A 21,167-nucleotide genomic window follows, 5' to 3' on the forward strand; every position below is an offset into this window, starting at 1 on the left:
CACACCAAGAGAGAGATATGGACAGAAGCACAGTGCAACACTAAGGAAAGCAACTAGAGGAAATATCTGCACATAGAGCTTTTTTTTTTCCCTTTCGTTCTGTATTTTTCAGTCTTTTTTTCCTGGAATCAAGAAAAAGACTTCCACTGCATCAACGGAGCTGGATTTTTAAGCATTTTTGAGTGAAATTGTCATATTTGTGTGTATACAGGTGACTTTGTGGGGAATTTTAACACATAAAATATAAAAAAATCAAAAACTACTGCAAAAGAGAGGAGAGCAGGGAAGAGGCAAGAGAGTGAGTGAGGGAGGGGGAGGACGAGCGGGAGAGAGAGAGAGAGCGTGTGTGCGAGCCCGTGACGCTGAGATGTTCATGATCATTCGAGAGTCATCCGCCGGAGGAGGCGGTGCTGGAGCGATGAGCGCGCCACACGAGAGGAGTGCAAAGCAGGTGTGTGAATATGGGTTTTTCTCTCTCTCTCTCTCTCTCTCTCTATATATATATATATACACATAAATGGGTATGTATAGTGTGCAATCTTGTGTATAATTTTCTCTGTCAAGTTGTCAAAATGCATGCAAAGATACATTTGGATGAATTTTATTTTGCATGAACTTCTGATGGTGTTCAATTCCAAGATACGATAACTTAAAGACGAGCCTAAACTGGAATTGAAGTGTAACAAATGAAAAATGTGCATCCAAAGTTTTCAGATAAACTAAATGGCTGTAAATGCACCTTGAAAAAAAAATGTCTCCTTTATCTATTTAGGTTAAAAATTCCTCTAAAAAGCCACTTTATTTGCTAAAACCTTTATTATACAAAGCTTAAAATATTGTGGTGGCTTTTGCATTATCATTGCTAATAAAGTAAGTAAAGTGTATTTATGTAGCACGTGTCTGGACTGCTTCACAATAACTGCTTCACAGTAAAAGCCAATACATTTACCAAGTAGACAAAGCCAGTGTTGATATCATGACATGACATTTGAACTACCAGTCCACATATTTTGCATTTACTAAATAAGGCAAAAATCAGGTGTATGCATTATTCTTGATGTTACCATGATGTGTGTGAGTTTGAGCACCAGTTTCATGAATCTGAACCACCCCCCCACCCCACCCTTAGGTGCAGGCCGCCATCAAGAAGAAGCTGGAGAAGCAGAAGAAGCGAACCAATGAGCAAGGAGGGGGTGCTGGAGACGTTCAGACTGCTACGCCCCAGCCTCCCCGCCATCAGAAAACCGACCAGACCCCACAGGCAACAGCAGCGGCTGCTGAGGACCGAGAGATGCTGGAGGAGACGCTGGAGGAGATGATGGAGGGACCACAGAGGAGAGAGACGGAGAAGGAGGAGGTGGAGCCTGTAGACCTGCTGCCCATAGTGGACTCAGTGTTTGGACAGGTAAGAGCCGTCTGCAGCAGTGTGTCAGAGACTCATGAGTGCATGACACCTGTGTGTGTGTAGGTGTATTACTCATGTCATGGGGACATAAATCTGTTTACACTGTCACGTTGTGGAAACTGATCATCCATATGGGGACAAAACACAAGTCACCATCACATAAAACCTTAAATTTTAGGGTGAAGACTTAGGTCAAGGTTAGGGTTAGACAAGTAGTGGTTATGGTTCAGCTAAGCCTCAAGGAAATGAATGTAAGTCATGTATTGTCCCCAGAAGTGATGGAAAAATGGTCACGTGCGTGCGTGTTTCATGTGCTGCTGCATCAAGTTCTCCAGCTGATTGAATGTCTCGCCAATGGCTTGATTGAAACCCTAAGCCTCTAATTCAAATTTAAAGCCTGGCTGCGCTCCATTTCTCTGTAAAATAGCCGTCTCTCGCACACCCCTCATCTCTCTTATCTCACATGGCAAAGGGGCCTAACGTTCAGCGTTAACCATGTTGCCTTCTTGTTTAACCCCAAATCCCCGTGGAAATGGCGGGAGCAGCACAGCTCAAGGGCTAAAGCTAAGGATGGAGATCGCGTGTGTTTGAGAGGAATTAAACTCCTTTACTTTGGGAAACATTATAATCCGTAACAGATACGACCATAGTCAGCCAGGGATCTGACGAACACCCTATCTCTGCAGTATCGGCTCAGTATCGCATCACTCACATGGTAAGCAGCGACACAGGACACCGCACGGTAGGCTACACCATTACAGCATCTGTCACCCCGGAGTCAGACATGTGGCATCATGGTGTGTGAGAAAGTGATTTGTTTGTGTGTGTGTGTGTGAAAATAAAATCAAAAGAGATTACACCATAGATGCTCTAAAACAAGAAGATTACCCGTTTAAAGCTGCACTAATTGTATGAAGCAGTAGACACTTCCTGTCCCCAAAGGCGGACATGGCTGCCTCTCACCTCATCTCCATTTTTAATGCTAATGCACCACTGACGGCCAGATACAGAACAAATTTAATGTTTGCACCTGATTTTGCAGCTCATTTTTATCTGCAATCTAAAGAGCCAGATCCAGATCTTGGAGAATGTGCTGTTGAGAGAAATAGGTCTCAAAGTTAATTTTCTCATGATTTGTTCGCCTGAAAAATGGCATTTCAGTGTCAGAATGTTAGAGTCACATATGTGGCTTGTGAAAAATGGATCCTATATTTACTTTAGTGACTATGGTGCGAAAGAATCTGTCATAGTCTGAGCTCACCTTCACTTCCCCCATTAGAGTGAGTAGATTCAGGACCTGCTGCGATAAGTCTCCTAAAGGGCCGGGTCAGAGGTGACACCCACATGACACAGACACAGGAAGTGACTCTCCCGTCAGGTGTCTTGGTTCCTGAACTGTCTTTGAAGACGCCAAATTTAAGGCTTGACGCGCTTCCTGCTGCAGACCTCAGAATGGCTTGTGAGTCACTCGGGATGTTGTTTTTTCTGACATGGAGCAAGAGTCCACCTGATCACGTCAGCAAGCTCGGGAGAGGCTGATGATGAGTGTGGCTAAGGTTAGAAACAGGAAATCAATATAAAAAGCAAAAAATACGTGATGTCAGCGGTGATGCAAGTGATCCAAAATAAGAGAGAACGACTGAGTGAGTGGGAGAGAAGATTCACCTTTTCCTCGTTTCACCGCAGGGCTCCTCAGGGGGCCCAGAGCCTCGCTTTGAAATCCAGAGCATTATAGGAGGAAACTTGTGTGTAACAGGCAAGTCACAGACAGTGAGCATGTGGTATTCCCAGAGACCCCCAGCCCCCGCATACTGAGCTGAAAATCAGGCAGACGGAGCTTGAAGAGGCTTGTTGGAACTCATTTTCTTAAAGTGATATTTCATGAAACAAGCTCATTACATCATAACCAAGATGGGAACACTTGCGTAACTTTGGCTTCACAGAAAGACGACCACCATAAAGAGTTATTCTCACCCAAATTTCTTTTAGTTAATATCTCAGTTTTAATCCTGTTATACATTGATTCCTTGTTTTGCTATTAATGCAAACTTAATTCCCCACATAAGTTGAACTGCAGGCCAGTCTGAGGCCAAATTTCATATTTTTGCACGATCATCTGACCAACTGTGCGTTCACTAAAGACTCATTTTTCTTCTTTTATTTCTCACTGGCTAAGTGTTACCCATAATTAGCATCAAGTACATGATTCTTGAAAGCATTATTACAAAACACTAAACACATTTCCCAAAGTACTATCCTTAAATACCATTTTTAGGTACTTTATTTGAGTATTTCTTTTTTATACTTCAACTCTGCTACATTTCAGTGGGAAATATTGTGTTTTTTTATTAATATTTAAAACCGAAACATGATCAACACATAAAATGTGATCAATTAGTCAACATCATACAAAGTACTTGCAGTGCCAACACTGACCAGCTACAACATCAAAGTGCTTCTTTCATGTTTATGAAGGTGAGAGATAACGTAACACAAGCAGTGTGTTATACATGTTGATGATAATGCAGCTGAGTAAGAGTCTTGAATGCAGAACTTTAAGTTGGAATGGAGAATTTGTACATTGCAGTATTTCTACTTTTACTTAAGTAAAATATTTGAATACTCCTTCTACATCTGTCTCCCTCCATCCTTCCACGCTCCATCTGCTCTGTCTCTTGTTGTCTTTCTCTGACTGACAGCTCTCGCTACTGGACACCAACTGATCGACATCTGACACCAGATCAGTACATGATACACACACACACACACACACACACACACACACACACACACACACACAAAAGAAACGAGTCACATTACTTATAATGCCCATTACACACAAATACATGCACACACACATACACAATGCATGCCTCAAGTGTGTGTGTATGCTGCTAAAAATAACTACTCGTGTGATTCAAGGCTGATACCTGGAGACAAGCAATTGAGAAGTAATCAAAACAGAAACCCAGTAACATAAATAAGCCTGAGTGTGTGCATGCAAACACAGACTCACACGGACCAATAGCATCTCATCTGCATGATTAATTGAAACCATCGGGAAGGGAGGATCAGCCTGGTAATTAATCAGGCTTAATGGAATTGGTGGCGTCTTGTATTATTCATGCAGCCGCTGGTGTCAGTTTTGTTGATCACTCAAACATCAAAGGTGAATCATGAAGGAACTCGCTGAAAGGTGTTCATTTGATCTATCAAGTTGTGTTGTTTGAGTTGTGTTGAGATTTTTCAACAACTTTGCTAATTGAATCCCTGCTCATAAAAAGGTCCCCGCGACCCCGAAAGGGATAAGTGGCATGGAAAATGGATGGATGGATGGATGGATGGATTTGTGTGATGTATGTGAGCTGAGTTATCGCTCATTGAGGTTTAAATGAATGGTGGTTTGAAGGTGCATGTGTGCAAACAAAACAAAATATAAACACAATATGATGTTTGATGCTCAAACATATTATCAGGGTTGGTTTGCAGTCGTCCACTCTACTTCTCTCTTTCCCCTTTGCTTTCTTTCATGTGTAACTGTGTCCATACACCACTATGATTTAAGAATTGATCTCTTATATGAGGATCAGATCATTTTAAGATACTGTCTTATTATGCCCACTGACAGCACTCACGTCTGACTGCATGCTGTACATAACAGTCCTGTCCATCCTGTACATAACAGTCCGCAAATACAATTTATAATTTAAGATAATGTTAATTTTTATTACACTCTTTTGTATATACTTGCTGTTTTTTACCTAATTCTATCTTTTACTGGTGCTGCAGTTAATTTCTCCTTGCGGGACAAATAAAGGTATATTGAATTGAATTGAATTGAATTGAACTGAATTGATTGAATGCTGTTTAGATCAGACACAGTTAGGGTTTTTAAGTCCAAACATTCTGCTTCTACTTAAGAACTTTTTCGGGGTAAAGATTTCATTTACAGTGTTCACTCTTAAGCTGCACATCATTCAATCTGGCCAGAAGTCCGGCCAAAAATAGACTTCACGGCAGCAGCTGTCACAGAAAACTCAGTTATTAGACCTGTCCGAAAGTGGCCTCTAGTGGTGATGACTGGTTATTGCAACTATACCACGCAGATGCCACCAGAACATTTCATCTCAAAAAGGTTCATAATCCAGAAAAGTTTGCGAGCAGCTCAGTTCAGACCACACATCATGTCCCATGTGAGGAGGAAACTGGAGGTTTTACAATGTTACTCCATCACATAATTCTTTTTAAAGGCCATGCACACTCCTGCTGCACCCGGTCTACCTCCTGATTAGATGTCCTCTAGGGAAACATTTCTAGCATTGCTTTGCTCACCTGTAATCAGGCAGAAGAAGTGAAAACACCTGTGTGAGTGCGCAATTTTCTATTTACAACAACAAAAGTTTTAAGAATTATGACATGAATCTGCAGCTCGCTTCATCTTCATGAGTTTTATAGTGAGTTTCAGCTCATTGTTAACTGTTTTAATTCACTCTACTGCTCTTAATAGTAAACAGCCACTGTACCTGACCTGCTCAGCACCAAACAGCAGAGAGACACAGGCAGTGACAATCTGGTGGACATAGAGGAGGATTTGGTAGCTCTCAGGAGTTGGTGGAGACCAAAATAGAAATAAGAGCGTGAATAGTGGACTTACATTGATCAGGTTGACAGAAATGTGCAAATGAACGCTAAGGTTGCCCCATAACTGCTGGATGTGTAAACAGGAAACCGTTTGCTAACAGGTTCACCAAAAGAGATTTAAAATAATGTGTTTTATTGTATGATTAATTAAACAAAAAGACCAAATCGTCAGTCAAACTCTATTTTAACCCAAAAAGCTGGCACACTGTAAAGTCTGAATAGAAACAGAATGTGATGATTTGCAAAACATTGAAACGCCATATTTAATTGAAAATAGCACAGAGAAAACATATCAAATGATGAAAATCATATCCTCATATAGAATTTGATACCAGCAGCATATTTCCAAAATGTAGGGACAGGGTCGCATTTACCACTGTGCTGCATCATCTCCTCTTTTAACAAAACTCTCAGCATTTGGGAAGTGAGGAGACCGCTTGCTGTCATTGTGAAAGTGGAATGTTTTCCCTTTTTTGCTTGATGTACGATTTCAGCGGCTCAACAGGTCTCCTTTGTCATATTTTACATTTCAAAATGCACCAAACATTCAATGGGTGACAGGTCAGCACTGCAGGCAGACCAGTTTAGTACCTGGACTCTATAAATGTGCAGAATGTGGTTTGGCCAAACCTATGGGCACGAGTGTAAACACAGGTCGCTCACATGACGTTAAGTATTTTCAGTTGCATGTTGTGATGTTTCGGAACCTAAAACGCTGTTTAACCCTGTTTACACACCAGCACATATCCGGCGTTTTCAGAAATCTCCACTTTGGCTGGAGTTTTTAAAAATGATTGAAAAAAAACTCTGTGTGTAAATGAGAGGCCAAACCGCATGAAAACATATGCATTTTCCCTAAGTGTAAACAGGGTCTCAGCCTCTCTGGGAGGCTTGTTTTATACCCAGTTGTCACGACTGAACTAGGGTTTGAACCCAAATGCACAACTTGAGACCACAAAGTACAAAATAAACGATTTTAATGACAAAGTGTCAACACAAAGCGCTCATACAGAGGAATCCAACTAAGAAACAAAAGGTATCAAATAAAAATCACTCATTAGAGGAAAACTGTTACGTGATAAAGTATCAAACAAAAAATCACTCTTGAAGAGGAAAACTATGGTGACAAAGTAACAAAATAACTAAAGACAAGACTAGTAATCAAGAAATCAAAACCTGATCTGGACAAGGACAAGTGAGGCTTGGAGCAGCGTAGGTTCTCTGGTTTAACAAACAAGACCAACTAGCACAAGACAAAGGGAAACACCAACTATATATACACATGAGGGCGGGGAGACAACAAGACACAGGTGAAACACATTAGGAAATACAAAAGGCGGGAAAGGGACAAAGGGAGGAAGTAAATATGGAGACAATACAGGGGGAGATGAGATTATCAAAATAAAACAGGAAGCCACAAGACAACACTAAATATAACTTGACCTATTTCTAGGATATGACACCCAGTCATGTTGATCGCCTGTTGCCAGTTGACCGAAGCAATTGTGAAGTGATCCACCAGCTGTTTTCTTTCAGCAAATATGAGCTTTTTCACCATTTTACACAGAGTCCCAACTCTTTTGGATAGGGGGTCATAGGTCGTGTACACACAGATACACACATTATAGTATGTACAAGAATGAGGTTCAATTTTGGAGGAGGAATGTTCAGAGCCAAAATTGGAGATCTATTGGATGAATTCCTGGTGTGCCACACCCACCCACACACACACACACACACACACACACACACACACACACACACACACACACACACACACACACACACACACACACACACACAAGCTGTGCTCTCCATACGGAGGCACTGTAGTAAGCATCATGCCAAATCTGCTTTTGGAGAGATTTGTTGACAGATGCTTTGCACAAGCTCAGACCACTTAGTACTGAACTCACATCCTCAACTTGTGATTTTAAATTTGTCATAATTTCAGAAAACTTGGTCAAACCAGCTCTGGGATGAAAGAGGTCAAGTTCATCCAGAGCTCGATCCACCTCGGACTTTGAGCCCTTACATCCTGCCAAGTGTGACCTGAGATGACACGTGTGACAGGCACTGTGAGTTTCATAAGCCGTGATTTGCGTCGCAGCTCAGTTGTGGTACTTTTTCATTAGTTTAAACGTTTAGCACCATTTGAACTGTGAAACAGTTCTAATCTTCATGGAAAAAACAGACAGACGCAGCTCTGGGTGAATTCTTAGTATCTCCCAAATTTAAAAGGAATTAGGAGACAAAATGTTGTTACTTTTGGTGCCATAATGATGCACCATTTTCATCCTTTTGTTGTTGTGCATATACAACTTCATACTGTGTCATAATCCAGTCTAATGTTGAAGAATACACGCAAAACATCTAGTCATTTAAACTGCAGCGGCAGGTAGTGCGCGTGCCTCACAGCAAGAAGGTCACTGGTTCGATTCCCGGGTCGGGCCTTTCTGTGTGAAGTTTGCATGTTCTTCCTGTGCATGTGTGGGTTCTCTCCGGGCACTCCGACTTCCTCCCACAGACCAAAAACATGCTCATTAGGTTGATTGGTGACTCTAAATTGCCCCTAGGTGTGAGTGTGAGCGTGAATGGTTGTTTGTGTGTATATGTTGCCCTGCGATTGGCTGGCGACTGGTCCAGGGTGTACCCCACCTCCTGCCCGTTGACAGCTGGGATAGGCTCCAGCCCCCCCGCGACCCCGAAAGGGATGAGCGGTATAGAAAATGGATGGATGGATGTTCTATTTTAGAAATTTATCCTTCATATTAAATATATCTTTTATATAATACGTTATGAAGGAAAGATTCATATCCTTTCATTGGCAATATGTTCATTTTTAGTAAGAGACTAAAGCTGCTGCAGGAAGCTTCAGTTCTGGTTCAGATTTGAGGGTCATTCACATGTTCAAATTTTCACTTTGGTTCAATCATTTGGCTCCTTTTGGATTTAGTGTACAGTACTCATGTCTCCCTGTTTAGGTTTCCTGTTTTCGGTCTCTTCACTGTACTCCTTTTCTCTTTCCATCACCCCATCTTCCAGTTTTAATCTCAGATGGAAGGGATTAATTCCTCTCTGTTTACGTCCTCTTAATTCTCCCTCTGAAAACTCTTCAGACTGTAGATGAAGTCATTTGAACGCTGATGCAACATGTGAACGAGAGCGAGGGAGAGGGAGGAGAGAGAGCAACTGAAAGGCCAAGAGGAGGAAGGAGAGCGAGGGGGGGATTAAAAGCGTTGGTCGGTGTGAAGAGGGAGAGACGGTGATGCTGCTGCTGCTGCTGCTGCTGCTGCTGCTGCTGACGAGCTGCTCTCAGTTCAGCTTGCTTGGCTTAGTTGGGGTTTTGTGCTGCAGTGTTTGGTGTCTTCGCCTGCCTTTGGATCATATAGAGATGGATGCATACATTCAGGATTTGTCGTGCATGGATTAGAGCTGGTTTTTATCTCAGCCGTATCAAATGTGACCGGCATGGGACACTTAGAGAGGTCATCAAAGTTAGAGCTGGAGCCTGAGCTGAATCTCTGAGAAGTCCAGAGAGAAGAGGGCAACAGGAAAACAAGGAAGAAGAGATAAAAACAAGATCAGAGAGACGTGTCTGAGCGAGAGAGGGGAAGGAAAGATTTGGGGGGGGGGCAGTGGGTGAGGTTACTTGTCAATCAGGGGAGGTTGGGTAATGGGCAACTGCACCAAACCATCTATGAAAGACAAAATGAAGAAGGTAAGAGCTTTCTGTGTCATCATCATTTAACTGTGTTTAACTGGAGCTTGATGCTTTTGCTTGCTAATTGATGCTTTTATAATATGCATCTATTGAAATGTAGAAGTTCTGTCATTGATTATAAAACATCTCAGCAACTTTGAGCATGGACGTTCTTTGTTGACATCTAGGAGAAGTATATGTAACGAAAGACTGGCAGTTCAAAAGACCACTTAGTGGCTTTTGGAGCTTTCTCTGCAGCTTGTCATCGTTTCATGTCTGGATAGTAGTTTAGCACAGATGTCAGTCATTAGACGAGACAATTAGCAGACTTATCAGTAGACACTGCATCGGGGTGGACACAGAAGGACAGTTTTCCAGCAGGGATAATAGCTGATGTGAGTGGATTGCCTTGAAATAATAAGCAGCTTATGTAATGCAGGCTTACAACCACATTCTAATGTCTGCGGGACAAGAAAACATGTGGCTCTTAGGCTTGTTCCTTGAAAGATGTGATAATGTGTGAAGAACTCAGCCGTGCTGACAGTTGCAGCGGTGGAATAACAGCCTGGTCTGCCTCTAAAGGGGGTAGTGGATGGGAAGGTGAGGGCAGTGGGCCAGCAGGGTCTGCAGCCGGAGGGAGAGGAGGATGCGGACGTGGAGGATAAGCTGTTCCATGATCCCGTCGGTGCTCTGGTGAAGAACTGCAACATGCTGCACAACATCGTGGGCCCGGCCTGCATCTTCCTTAAACAGGGCTTTTCACAGACGCTCGTATGTAGCAGAACACAAAGCGTGCACTCTGTGGTGTCACACGACCCCAGTACAACTTTTTCCACCCAGTTCATCAATTCATTTTCAACCCTGCATCGTGGCTGACCCTCCTGCTCTCCACCACACCAGCTGTGTCATCCCATCACTGGTGCGGTCAGACGATCAAATCAGCTGGCGCATGCACAGAGCGGTCAATAATTCAGTTCCATGGAAATTATTGACAGCCAGGAAAAGTGGCGGGCTGCCTCTGGCCTACAACTTTGGGCACGTGATTAAGTTTTTCAGTATGCACATAAATGGTAAACTGTGTTTGTGGGTTTCCAATCTGGCCTGGATAATACAGGAAAATCTCACATTAAAGGCGAAGTGCAACACCTCGAACAGCTTTTCTGTTTGCATTAATATGAAACTTACAAAATGAATTCCAGTTATTTTTTTTCAGTGTGTCCCATTGTAAGGTCCCTTGTTGTCATGCTCATATTGTAATTTGGTTTGAACTTGAGGCTTTTAGTTTGTTGTGTGGATGAGAGGCCAAAGTAAATCAAATGCTCTCAGAGGATCGGTCATATCGTTTTCTCTGTGAAGCTCTTTGCCAAACATCCCCGACACCGAACTACAACTTCCATTCTGCATGTGTGTGCTTGAGTGGGATCTGCAGCATATATGCCTACATGTATTTATTTGCGTCTGAAAAGAGGACATGTGTCCAAGGGTCTCTGTACCAACTAAACCTCCTAAATCTCATAATCTCCAGATGTATGTTGCCCGGCAACCTCCCACAAATAATCTGGTAACCCTTTGTGGTTTATGGTACATGACTTGTCATATATGTCATAATGCGTCCGTTTAATCCACGTTTCTATGTATATATTCAGACTGAGTTTTTCATTTCCAGATGTTCTGGATTTGTCTATCTGATACAGCTTACTGAACAGCTACACTACAAATTATGTTGAAGTATAAAACATATAAAACTAGAAAACATGCTTCAGTTTTGAAGAAACGTAAATGGAAAACATTTCAAAAAGCAAAAGAACATTTCATCCCATCCCCTCCTTTGAGACACATGAAGCCAAACTCCACTCATCACTTCTCTCATGTCTGCTGGTCACTTGATGTTTGTGTTTGGGCATCATTTCTGCCTTTTCAGTTGTTGTCTGGTTCTAGCATTGTACAAAGTGAGAGGCTAATGTGTGTCTCTGCTTCCTTCAACAGGACAGAGAGCTGAGACCGGAGGAGATCGAAGGTGAGGTAAACCGCAGTGTCTTCATAGCATACTCACATCATGGCCGACTTAAATATGAACATGTGTTTTCTGTCTGTTTCTGTCAGAGCTCCGCGAGGCGTTTGTGGAGTTTGACAGGAACAAAAAAGGCTACATCAGTCATAAAGACCTGGGGGAGTGCATGAGGACCATGGGATACATGCCAACAGAGATGGAGCTCATCGAACTGAGCCAGCAGATCTGTGAGTGGAACATCAACTCAGACAGCAGAGCAGAGTAGAACAGAGCAGAGCAGAAGAGAAGAGAGCAGAATAGAATAGAATAGAATAGAATAGAATAGAATAGAATAGAATAGAATAGAATAGAATAGAATAGAATAGAATAGAATAGAATAGAACTGCGTAGACTGGGCCCCCCTGGCAGTCAAATAATTACGACAAATGCCTCATAACTCCTGGTTGGGACTCAACTGTCAACAGTCACAATACTGGAAAATACAAAATAAAAAAAAAAAGAAGAAGAAGAGAATCAAAGTGGAATAAAACAGAATAAGAACAAGGTCAGGAACAAGACAGATCTCAACTGGAACAAAACAGAGCAGAACAGAATGAGAAGCAACATGTTGGCAGCAGAAACTTTGTGACTTTGTAAGAAAAGAGTGATTTCTCCCACAACGATGGAAATAAAATGAAATAGCTCGTGTTCGCTGGTAATGCAGTTTGTTCATAATTCAGACATTAAGGAAAGGATTAGATTGCAGAACAGGGGCTAACATGGCACTTGTTTATATAACCTGTGTTATAGGTGGAGGTAAAGTGGACTTCGAGGATTTTGTGGAGCTGATGGGACCCAAGATGCTGGCAGAGACGGCAGACATGATCGGAGTCAAAGAACTACGAGACGCATTCAAAGAGGTCAGCATGTACACACAGCTGCTGACAGCTGGCTGCTGGGAGACGCACACGCAGAACTAAGAACATTCTTAACTGCTGCAAAGCACAACTGGAGATAAATCTTAACATGCACATTTCAGACAGTTTAATCGGATGAACGACAGTTTTTTATGTCAAAGCAGGAAAATCACAGTCATTAGAAACAGTCATGATGGCTGCCTGCCACTCTTCAAGGGTCCTGGTCTATTGGAACAACATGGGGGGATAATGGACACTGTTCACATGATTAAATGTAGATGTGATGCGCATCTCTGTGTGTTCAGTTTGACTCGAACGGCGATGGTCAGATCAGTTTGACTGAGCTGCGTGAGGCCATGAAGAAGCTGATGGGAGAACAAGTGACCAACAGAGAGATCAACGAGATCCTGCGAGACGTGGACCTCAACGGGGACGGCCTGGTGGACTTTGAGGGTGAGAGAAATTCGCTTTGCTCTCCTCTTAAGGGACCGCATTCGTTCTCATCTCGCGCCCTCTCACTCCTTTCTCTCGTCTTTTCAGAGTTCGTGCGAATGATGTCTCGCTGACCGCTCCAGCTGCCCACATGTCAGATGGACACGGACATTATGCAACTGCTGGATTACACACTACATTTGTAGTGAACATTATTCTTCTGCTCTTAAGAGCACTTATCTAAAATTGTATTTTTATATTAAATGAGAAAGAAAAAAAAAGAAGCTTTACATGAACAAAAAGCATCCAGCCTGTAACTGACATGACTATTATCTGAAGTGAGGTGCAGCACAGATTAAAGTATTTTAACAGCTGCAAACATATCAAAAAAACATTCATTACTGTGTTTTTTAGATGTATTTTTATATAACCAATGTTTGTCCTTCGAGTGTAAAATCTTGTTTGTAAAACTGTAAATCTTTTTTTTAATTAAAGATATGCACAGAAATTGGACGACTGTCGAATTATTCCAATCAGGGGAACGTGTGAAGGATGAACGTGGAGTTAAAACATATAAACAGCTTGCAGCGCATTGACAGTTAAATGGTTTGTTGAATCATGACCGGCGAGGCAGGCGAGAGTATTCATGGCTTAAATGGAGATTCAACAAGCGCGCATGCTGCCTGTGCTGAGGTAAACACAGTGTGGAGGAAAATATCAAGAGGCCCAACGGCTCCAAACAAGCCAGCAGGCATGCATAAACATCATCTTCTACAGGCGACATCTGAGCCTGAATGAAAGAGGACAAACGGTCGCTTCAGCCACAGATCATGTGGCAATAAGGTGAATAAAAATGTCAAATAATTATTTTCAAATTGAATCATATTTGGGTATTTATTTTACGCTTTGTATAAAACATATATTATATATATATGTCTTCTTATATTCTATATGTTTACATTTCATGTAATTGTAGTCGTTTCATTTCAGTTCTGAATGACTGTATAAACATTTTAGCCTTATTTTACCGTAATATGCATCCTGTTTATGGAGTGTCGCATTTTTTATTCAAAATAGAAATAATTATTTAGGTGTGACCTGTTGTCTTACACAGTCCAGCAGGCTCCACAACAATATGCTGCTATGTCACATGATCAGCAGCATAGATTTGAAACTACATGGTTATGACAGTATGTCTACACACTGCATTCTTACAAAGCGTTGTGACTCGCTGACAATGCAAACCTTTTCCTGTCATGTCCGCTTTAATCATAGCAATTATAGTTTCACAATTATGCACTATGAACACACATACAACATACTGACTCACAATATTTCCTGAAACTCTGGTATCCAGCTGGCATCTGAGCTTCAGAAAAGCAGCGATTGATGAAAATGTATTAATCTCACATTTTTATGCATCTTGTTCTTTTATTTGTCTGTTTTGCTCGTGAACATTTTCATTCAGGTGGTTTTTCAGTAGTAAGTAACAACAACAACATCGTCTTTGAAATCAAGATTTTCCTTTTTATTGAAAACTTGGCCTGGATTCTGTACAGCAGAGAGGGTGTGCAAAGCACGGGGGCAAGAAGTTGGGGGGCAGGGGGCTCTAGGGACTCGGTTTCCCATGGTGCATCATACCCTGAGCCGAGAATCGAGTGTGTAAAACAGCCAGAGGTGTCATGTTCCCTCATTGGTGTTTCAGAGGACTGTGGAGGGGAATGGAGTGAGGGACTAAAAAAAAAGGGAGAAAAGGGGGGAAAGCAAAACTCAGCCCATAGGGGAGAAAGAGAAAAGTAGAGACAGAGAGGAATGGAGGGTGGTCCTTCCCCCTGAGGTGTTGTCTCCAGTCAGGGGCAGACTCAAATCCTCACCCTTCCCCTCACTACATCAGATCACAGACCGTTAAAGGTGCTGAGGTAAGGCCTCAGACATCTCTCCCCCTTTCCCTCTTCCTCCGCCCCTCTCCCTCACCTCCGCTCTTTCTCTTTCTCTCCTTCCCCGAGCCTCACTTGCTGGCCATGGTGTAGCAGCCCTGTTGGTGCCACTGCATGTCACGGATACGCCTCACGGACTGGAACTGAGGATGGCGGGCGCCGTACTCGTTGAAGTGCCTGAAGTCGCCCTTCTCCAGCAGGTACTGGCTGCCACGGTATCCAGGGAACTGGTATCCCACCCAGCTGGAGGAAAAAAGAGGACACATGTCAGCACAGGCTTGACTTTACATCTTCTGAGGCTCCTCTTTGAGCTGGAACCAAGACTCACGTTCCACAGCTGACAATGATGCTGCCCACTCTGTCGGTGAAGCCGTAAGAGAACAGGCTGGGAACGTCATCGTCCATGATCTCCATCTTGCGGCCCTTGAACTCTCCCACCTCGTACAGGCAAATCTTGTGCTTCTCGGGGTCCTGGGAGAGAGAAAGACACCAGTTTAGGGAGGAGTGCGGAGCGAAAGGGAAAACTTGAGAGTAGTTTTTTTGTCTTACCATTCTGACGGGCCTGAAGGACAGCAGGTAGTCGTTCTTCTGGCAGTTGCTCCAGGAGTCCCAGCGAGGATACTCTCCCTTCTCCAGGATGTACATCTCACCACAGAAGTTCATCTGCTCAAAGCCCACGAAGCTGCAGATGAGACAAGAGCATGAAGCATCCACGCCAAGACAAGCGTTTTAAGAGTGAAAATGCAAATTTTTCCCTTTTTCGAGACTTACGGTCCGCACTCAACGCGCAGGGAGCGCACGCGGTCCATTCCCAGCTCACACACATTCATGCACTCGTTGCTGATTTCAATCATGCGACCCTGGAAGTTCTCCTGGTCGAACACGTACATCTGGAGGGGACAGACGCCCAGAGTCAGTGTCAGTACGCCAACAGCAAGGCTCTGTGATATGATAACCTGAATATATCTCAGTGTGGCTTAGACGAAAGGAGTCCCATGAGAGCCACCCACCTTGTAGGACATCATTCCCATCTCAGACTTCTTGCCCTGAGCAGCCTTCCCATCGGTCTGGGAAGAAGTCTTGGACTTATCTCCACTGGACATGATTACTGGGTGGAAAGAGAGGGAAGAAAACACTGAGGGTATGTTCATGTGGTAAATCCAACCTGCTTTGATGGCGTCAGGATGCATTAATGATAAAGGAAGGATTATACCTGCAAAAAGTATATAGAATAATCTGTATATTTTTTATCTCTTGCTCCTGCACACACCTGCAGGCGTACAGTATGCGTGTGCCTGTGTACCTTACCTGTCTGTGTGTGCGATGCCTGCGCCGAGCCTCACTCAGAGTGTGTGTGGCTCGGAGTGCGCCTCTCCCTTTTATACGCTGGCGCCCATAGGAGAGGGATTATGGGCAGAGAAACAAACCTGCTGAGGTCAGAGGCGCGAGACAAAAGAAACTCAACATCATCAGAGAGGGACGGACGGAGGGGATGGGCGCAGGCAGAGGAGGACTGACAGAAGCTGTGGAAAGGACTGAAGAGCAGTTACTGATAACTAAACACAAGTTCATGTTCCTCACATCAACTTTTAGAGGTAAATAATGTAACCTGAATCATTGAGTCTTATATTTCAGACTATGGATTCTCATGTCACCATAACAATCCATTTATTCCGAATGTAAACCAGCATACAAACATTGACTATACTTGATTTATTTTATTTTGGCTACATGGATGTGCGGCTTCAAACCTCTGGCTTTCACATTAGGCGGCTATAGTTAAATGTTCATTTAATAGAAATATTTCAGGCTATGTGTGTCCACATAATGTCAGTAAGTCACATTCATGTGCGATGCACAATCTGAATCACATGCTTGCTCACAAACGTTTCATCTGGAAGACCTCCACACAGAGACATAAGAACACAGACCCACATTTGACAGAGCAGGATTGGTTTGATGTGATTTATGAGTTGTTTGAACTGGGATGTAACTGCAGGGGAAACTGTCATCAGATCTGCTGCATTCAGTGTACAAACGTGTGATGGGTGCTTCTGATCTCAGAACTCCACTTTGGAAAGCACTGATTTTACTAAACCATACACCTGTGTGGACACAGGTGTACCTGCGCCCTACAAGGTGCGCGCGCAAGAGCGTTTTGTAACTTCGAGACGTTATTGTGTGAACAAATGAAACTTTAACGTTTCCATACATGTGAACCCACCCTGTTATCTCCTTCTGTGTCCCCCCGCGGTGCCTCTCTGCTCCGCCGTTAATCCCCACATTCTCCGACCCGATCCCGACCCTTTGTGCCTGGGCACGCGCCGGACTGCTGACCGGGGTCCGAACATACCGGAGCGCCTTTGTTTCAGAGCACCAGCAGCACTAAGGGATCTGCTGAGCTGGCCGCTGAAGCCGGACAACAGCATGCAGCGGCGGCGCGGCGAATCCGGGAGCGCGCCGCTGATGCCCGTGCCGCCGCTGTGCCGTATGGACGGAGCTCATGGTCCGAGTCCGAGCCGTGGACGCGCACCAGCAGGCGCGCTCCCCGACCGTCGATATAAAACTGAAGCGCCAGGTTCTCCCAAAGCTCTACGCGAGGCAGGCGGTAGGCGCGTACCACTCCAAAGCTCTTCTAGTAAAGTGCCAATCTAGGTAAGGCTGCATCTCTGCTTTCAACACAGCTCAGGGTCAGACAGACAGCTGCTCTCAAGCTGCTTCACACAGACACTGAAAAGCAAAAGCACTTTCTGAAACACCTGTACAACGTGTTGCTTGTGATCTGGGGTTGTATTTCATATTTCACCTCTTTAAAAAGTACATTTTTTTGGGCCAGACCTCCTCCAGATGTTTCCGTTCAGTGTTCTGAGTTTTATCTGTGTAGCCTCTGTGATTCAGTGTGGAAATTGAACACCATCGTGTTTTACACTAAGAAAATGTGCCAAATAGTCCAGAATATTACAGTATTACTGAATCATTGATGCTAAAGGCCTTTTTTTTCCTCCCACACTCTTTCCCCCTTATCATCCTGCTTTGTGCTTCACCTCCTTCTCTCTGTCCTCATTTGCCCCCTCAGGAGTAAAGATGTACAGAACTACAAGGTCCCCAATGATGCAGCCGCTGGTCAACTCAGGAATGGGCATGGCTCCTTTCTTCAAGGTAAACACACACACTCATTGGTGCACAAATTAAGCGAAGGTAGATGTGAGCATCTGCTTGATATTCAAAGGTAAATGAGAATAATGTCCAGTATTTTTGATGTATGTGTTCTGGTGTTAATAGATCTGTGTCAAGAATGCCTGAGACAAATGTCCCCTAAATTTCTCTAACTTAAAAAACTACACGCTGCCTTATTGCCAACTGGGCTCCTTTCGTCTCCCCAGGTGACTGTGTTCGAGCAGGAGCACTTCCAGGGCAAGTGCCTGGAGTTCACCTCCGAGTGCTGCAACATCCAGGAGTGCGGACTGGACAACATCCGCTCCATCAGGGTGGAGAGCGGAGCGTAAGTGTTGCAAACTTTGGAGGCCCAGTGTGCTGACTGTGCAAAGCCTCAGGGCCACTTATCAAACAAGAATCAAGCTTCTTCAGATGGACGTGCAGTGATGTTAACCGCTCCCTCTCTCTGAACAGCTGGGTGGGCTTTGAGCACCATGACTTCCAGGGCCAGCAGTTCATCCTGGAGAGAGGAGAGTACCCCCACTGGGACGCTTACAGCGGCTCCCTCTCCTACCACGTGGAGCGCCTCATGTCTCTGCGCCCCATCTACTGCGCCGTGAGTTACCTCCTGTCTCTTAGTGTTCAGGTGGCAATCCATGGGATCCACAGGAATCCGAAATCCCAACTGTCTCTCTCTCTCTGCCCTGCAGTCCCACCAGAGCAGCCGCATGATCATCTTTGAGAGGGAGAACTTCATGGGCCGCAGTGTGGAGATCTGTGACGACTACCCCTCTCTGCAGGCCATGGGCTGGATGATGCCTGAGGTCGGCTCCATGCACGTGCAGTGTGGCGCGTAAGTTCATTATTAATATGCGTGAACAACACTGCAAAGATTTTAGCAGGAGTCACTAGCTGATCTCTGATTATCATGTAGCCCATTATATGTAATAGACATACCAGCTGGGCGCTCTGAGCATGCACTAAATTCCCACACTGTCACAGCAGCTCATGCAGCTCCTAAAATAGTCCCACTAACCCTCGCCGCCTTCTCTGTGCACCCCACAGCTTTGTGTGCTACCAGCACCCAGGCTACAGGGGCCAGCAGTACATCATGGAGTGTGAGAGACACAGCGGAGACTACCAGCACTGGAGGAACTGGGGCTCCCACTGTCAGACCCCCCAGATCCAGTCCATCAGGCGCATCCAGCACTGAGAGGAAGACAGGCTGAGACTGAGACAGCCCTCGACCTCCCCCCTCCCTTTTTACCCATAACCCCCTCCTCTCTTCCTCTTCACTCCTTTCCTTCCTCTTGACTTGAGCCGCAACAGACGCCCCGCCGCGACTCCACACCACTACTGATTTACAGCCGCTGCCAGAGTGTGATAAGAGACAATATCGCACTGTTAAAGCACAGGGAAACACACACTTTACACACACAGACACACACACCTGACATAACTGACACTCACACAGTGTCTTTTTATGGTTTAGAGGTCCCTACACACTCCCGTACAAACACACACCTGCGCTGTACTCTCACCTGAGCTGAGCGAGGAGTCACACAGAGGGGAGATGAAGCTCCAACATGGCGCCGTTAACCAGGAAAGCCCCCCTCCCCTCCCTCAGCTGCACTCACCCTCCTCAGCGCTGCAGACTGCGCTGTGGGGCGGTTCAGATGTGTTTTGTTGTTGTGTGTAGGAGGTTGATCCACAGGTTGATAACCAATAAACTCATTTTCACCTCATGCATTCTTGTTTTATTCTAAGCGTGTGGATGTGATTTCATCACAGCTGGAGGGCGCGCTGATGCGGACTTGTTGAGAAACACATGAATAAAATATGACATGCACCACCTGCAGGCTTGAAAGGGGGCTTCATAGTTTAGAGTTTTTCTCTGCACAGAGAACAGTTGGATGAATTCATGTCAGCTTCAACAGGTTTTAATGAATTTCAGTAAATCTAAAAGTATCAAAATGTCTACAGACACCTCTTAAACTTTATGTATGTTGGTATGAAGTCAAGCTGATCTCTCTGAAGGATGAAACAACCAATTTTTTAATCAGAGTTTTGATATCCATCTCTGCTCAAGCCTGAAAATATAGCCGCACGATTATCTGTGTTTAAATGAATTTAAGGTGCTAAAACAAGAGGAACATGTTCAATTGTTAAGTCCTAAAGTATTTTTACTGTTTAGTTTCAGAGCTGAGTGCAGTGCAACGAAAGGAAAACCATCTAAAAAACGAAGAAAATGTCTTCACTTCTCTGACAAAATATAGGCAGCATTTAGGAAAAACGCTGCAAATAATAAAACATCAAATGAAGAAACAGTGATGTTCAAAAGTGTACGTGACATTGACTGCGTGAGTCCAACATTACTGGAGATATTGACCGATATATATTGGTATTTCAATAATATTATGACTGGCCAGTAACAATGGACCAGGCTTTAATCTTAATCTGTACGTTTGTGTCTTCTGTTTGAAAAATGAAACCTCCACCGTGATGATGAGCCTGACTCTCAGCGACGTGCTGAACAGAGCTGACGCGACGCAGGAAGTGGAGAGGAAGACTTTATTGTAGAAATCAAGTTCAGTCTTGGACTCAAAAGTGTCACGAGGAACATCGTGAAACGTAACACGACAGTAAAACAAGGATGACGAGTTTTCCTGGAATGTTTCCAAACTGCGGCAGAACAGAGGCTGACATCAGCGATCGCACTTAAAAAGAATGCAGCTGTAGTCGCATTTACAACGAATAAAACACTCCTGATTCTTTAGTCAGTGCAGAAACCTGATTTGGTTTTTTTGCAGTCTTTCAGCGTAGTTTGGTTAGTGTCATTTCCAACAGCTAAGACAAACTTTACTGAACAAACCTGCATAAAAATCTAATTACTGAACTTAGCAGTAACAACCTTCTAACTCTACATAAAATCAAAGGCTAAATATCAATTAAGTACAAAAAAAAACTAATCTTTAGTCTATGAACA

General features: G+C 43.9%; 3 protein-coding genes across 5 annotated transcripts; 2 read left to right on the top strand and 1 right to left on the bottom strand.

The window, feature by feature from the left end:
* The first annotated feature begins 367 nt into the window (after window positions 1-367).
* cabp2b (calcium binding protein 2b) lies at window positions 368-13,531 on the top strand. 3 transcript variants are annotated; one of them, XM_070962624.1, is made up of 7 exons: window positions 368-451; window positions 1,130-1,405; window positions 11,736-11,766; window positions 11,853-11,987; window positions 12,550-12,659; window positions 12,962-13,109; window positions 13,197-13,531. In XM_070962624.1, the coding sequence occupies exons 1-7, from the start codon at window positions 368-370 to the stop codon at window positions 13,220-13,222; spliced, it is 810 nt and encodes a 269-aa protein (XP_070818725.1). In that variant the 3' UTR covers window positions 13,223-13,531. The 3 variants fall into 3 exon arrangements, with proteins under 3 accessions (XP_070818725.1, XP_070818726.1, XP_070818727.1); XM_070962625.1 differs by lacking the exons at window positions 368-451; window positions 1,130-1,405 and adding exons at window positions 9,356-9,767; window positions 10,332-10,520; XM_070962626.1 differs by lacking the exons at window positions 368-451; window positions 1,130-1,405 and adding an exon at window positions 9,356-9,767.
* A 1,565-nt stretch (window positions 13,532-15,096) lies between these two features.
* On the bottom strand, window positions 15,097-16,128 carry crybb1l1 (crystallin, beta B1, like 1). Its single transcript, XM_070962781.1, has 5 exons — window positions 16,036-16,128; window positions 15,797-15,915; window positions 15,575-15,707; window positions 15,354-15,496; window positions 15,097-15,268 (listed from the first exon to the last, which is right to left on the bottom strand). Exons 1-5 carry the CDS (start codon window positions 16,126-16,128, stop codon window positions 15,097-15,099), a joined length of 660 nt encoding a protein of 219 aa, XP_070818882.1.
* A 1,981-nt stretch (window positions 16,129-18,109) lies between these two features.
* On the top strand, window positions 18,110-19,394 carry cryba1l1 (crystallin, beta A1, like 1). Its single transcript, XM_070962876.1, has 5 exons — window positions 18,110-18,184; window positions 18,409-18,527; window positions 18,656-18,797; window positions 18,892-19,034; window positions 19,247-19,394. Exons 1-5 carry the CDS (start codon window positions 18,110-18,112, stop codon window positions 19,392-19,394), a joined length of 627 nt encoding a protein of 208 aa, XP_070818977.1.
* The last annotated feature ends 1,773 nt before the right edge of the window (window positions 19,395-21,167 follow it).

Source organism: Chaetodon trifascialis, chromosome 5, assembly GCF_039877785.1.
Source record: "Chaetodon trifascialis isolate fChaTrf1 chromosome 5, fChaTrf1.hap1, whole genome shotgun sequence".
In the NCBI taxonomy this organism is placed as follows: Eukaryota; Metazoa; Chordata; class Actinopteri; order Chaetodontiformes; family Chaetodontidae; genus Chaetodon; species Chaetodon trifascialis.

What these genes read in the sequence shown, in the direction of transcription:
- cabp2b (XM_070962624.1), top strand. Translation starts at nt 368, where the DNA reads ATGTTCATGATCATTCGAGAGTCATCCGCCGGAGGAGGCGGTGCTGGA. An exon ending in TACGAGACGCATTCAAAGAG is followed by an intron (nt 12,660 to 12,961) that starts GTCAGCATGTAC and finishes CTGTGTGTTCAG; the next exon opens with TTTGACTCGAACGGCGATGG. An exon ending in CGGCCTGGTGGACTTTGAGG is followed by an intron (nt 13,110 to 13,196) that starts GTGAGAGAAATT and finishes TCGTCTTTTCAG; the next exon opens with AGTTCGTGCGAATGATGTCT.
- crybb1l1 (XM_070962781.1), bottom strand. Translation starts at nt 16,128, where the DNA reads ATGTCCAGTGGAGATAAGTCCAAGACTTCTTCCCAGACCGATGGGAAG. An exon ending in CTGCGCGTTGAGTGCGGACC is followed by an intron (nt 15,708 to 15,796) that starts GTAAGTCTCGAA and finishes TCTCATCTGCAG; the next exon opens with CTTCGTGGGCTTTGAGCAGA. An exon ending in CCTTCAGGCCCGTCAGAATG is followed by an intron (nt 15,497 to 15,574) that starts GTAAGACAAAAA and finishes TCTCTCTCCCAG; the next exon opens with GACCCCGAGAAGCACAAGAT.
- cryba1l1 (XM_070962876.1), top strand. Translation starts at nt 18,110, where the DNA reads ATGTACAGAACTACAAGGTCCCCAATGATGCAGCCGCTGGTCAACTCA. An exon ending in ATCAGGGTGGAGAGCGGAGC is followed by an intron (nt 18,528 to 18,655) that starts GTAAGTGTTGCA and finishes CTCTCTGAACAG; the next exon opens with CTGGGTGGGCTTTGAGCACC. An exon ending in TGCGCCCCATCTACTGCGCC is followed by an intron (nt 18,798 to 18,891) that starts GTGAGTTACCTC and finishes TCTGCCCTGCAG; the next exon opens with TCCCACCAGAGCAGCCGCAT.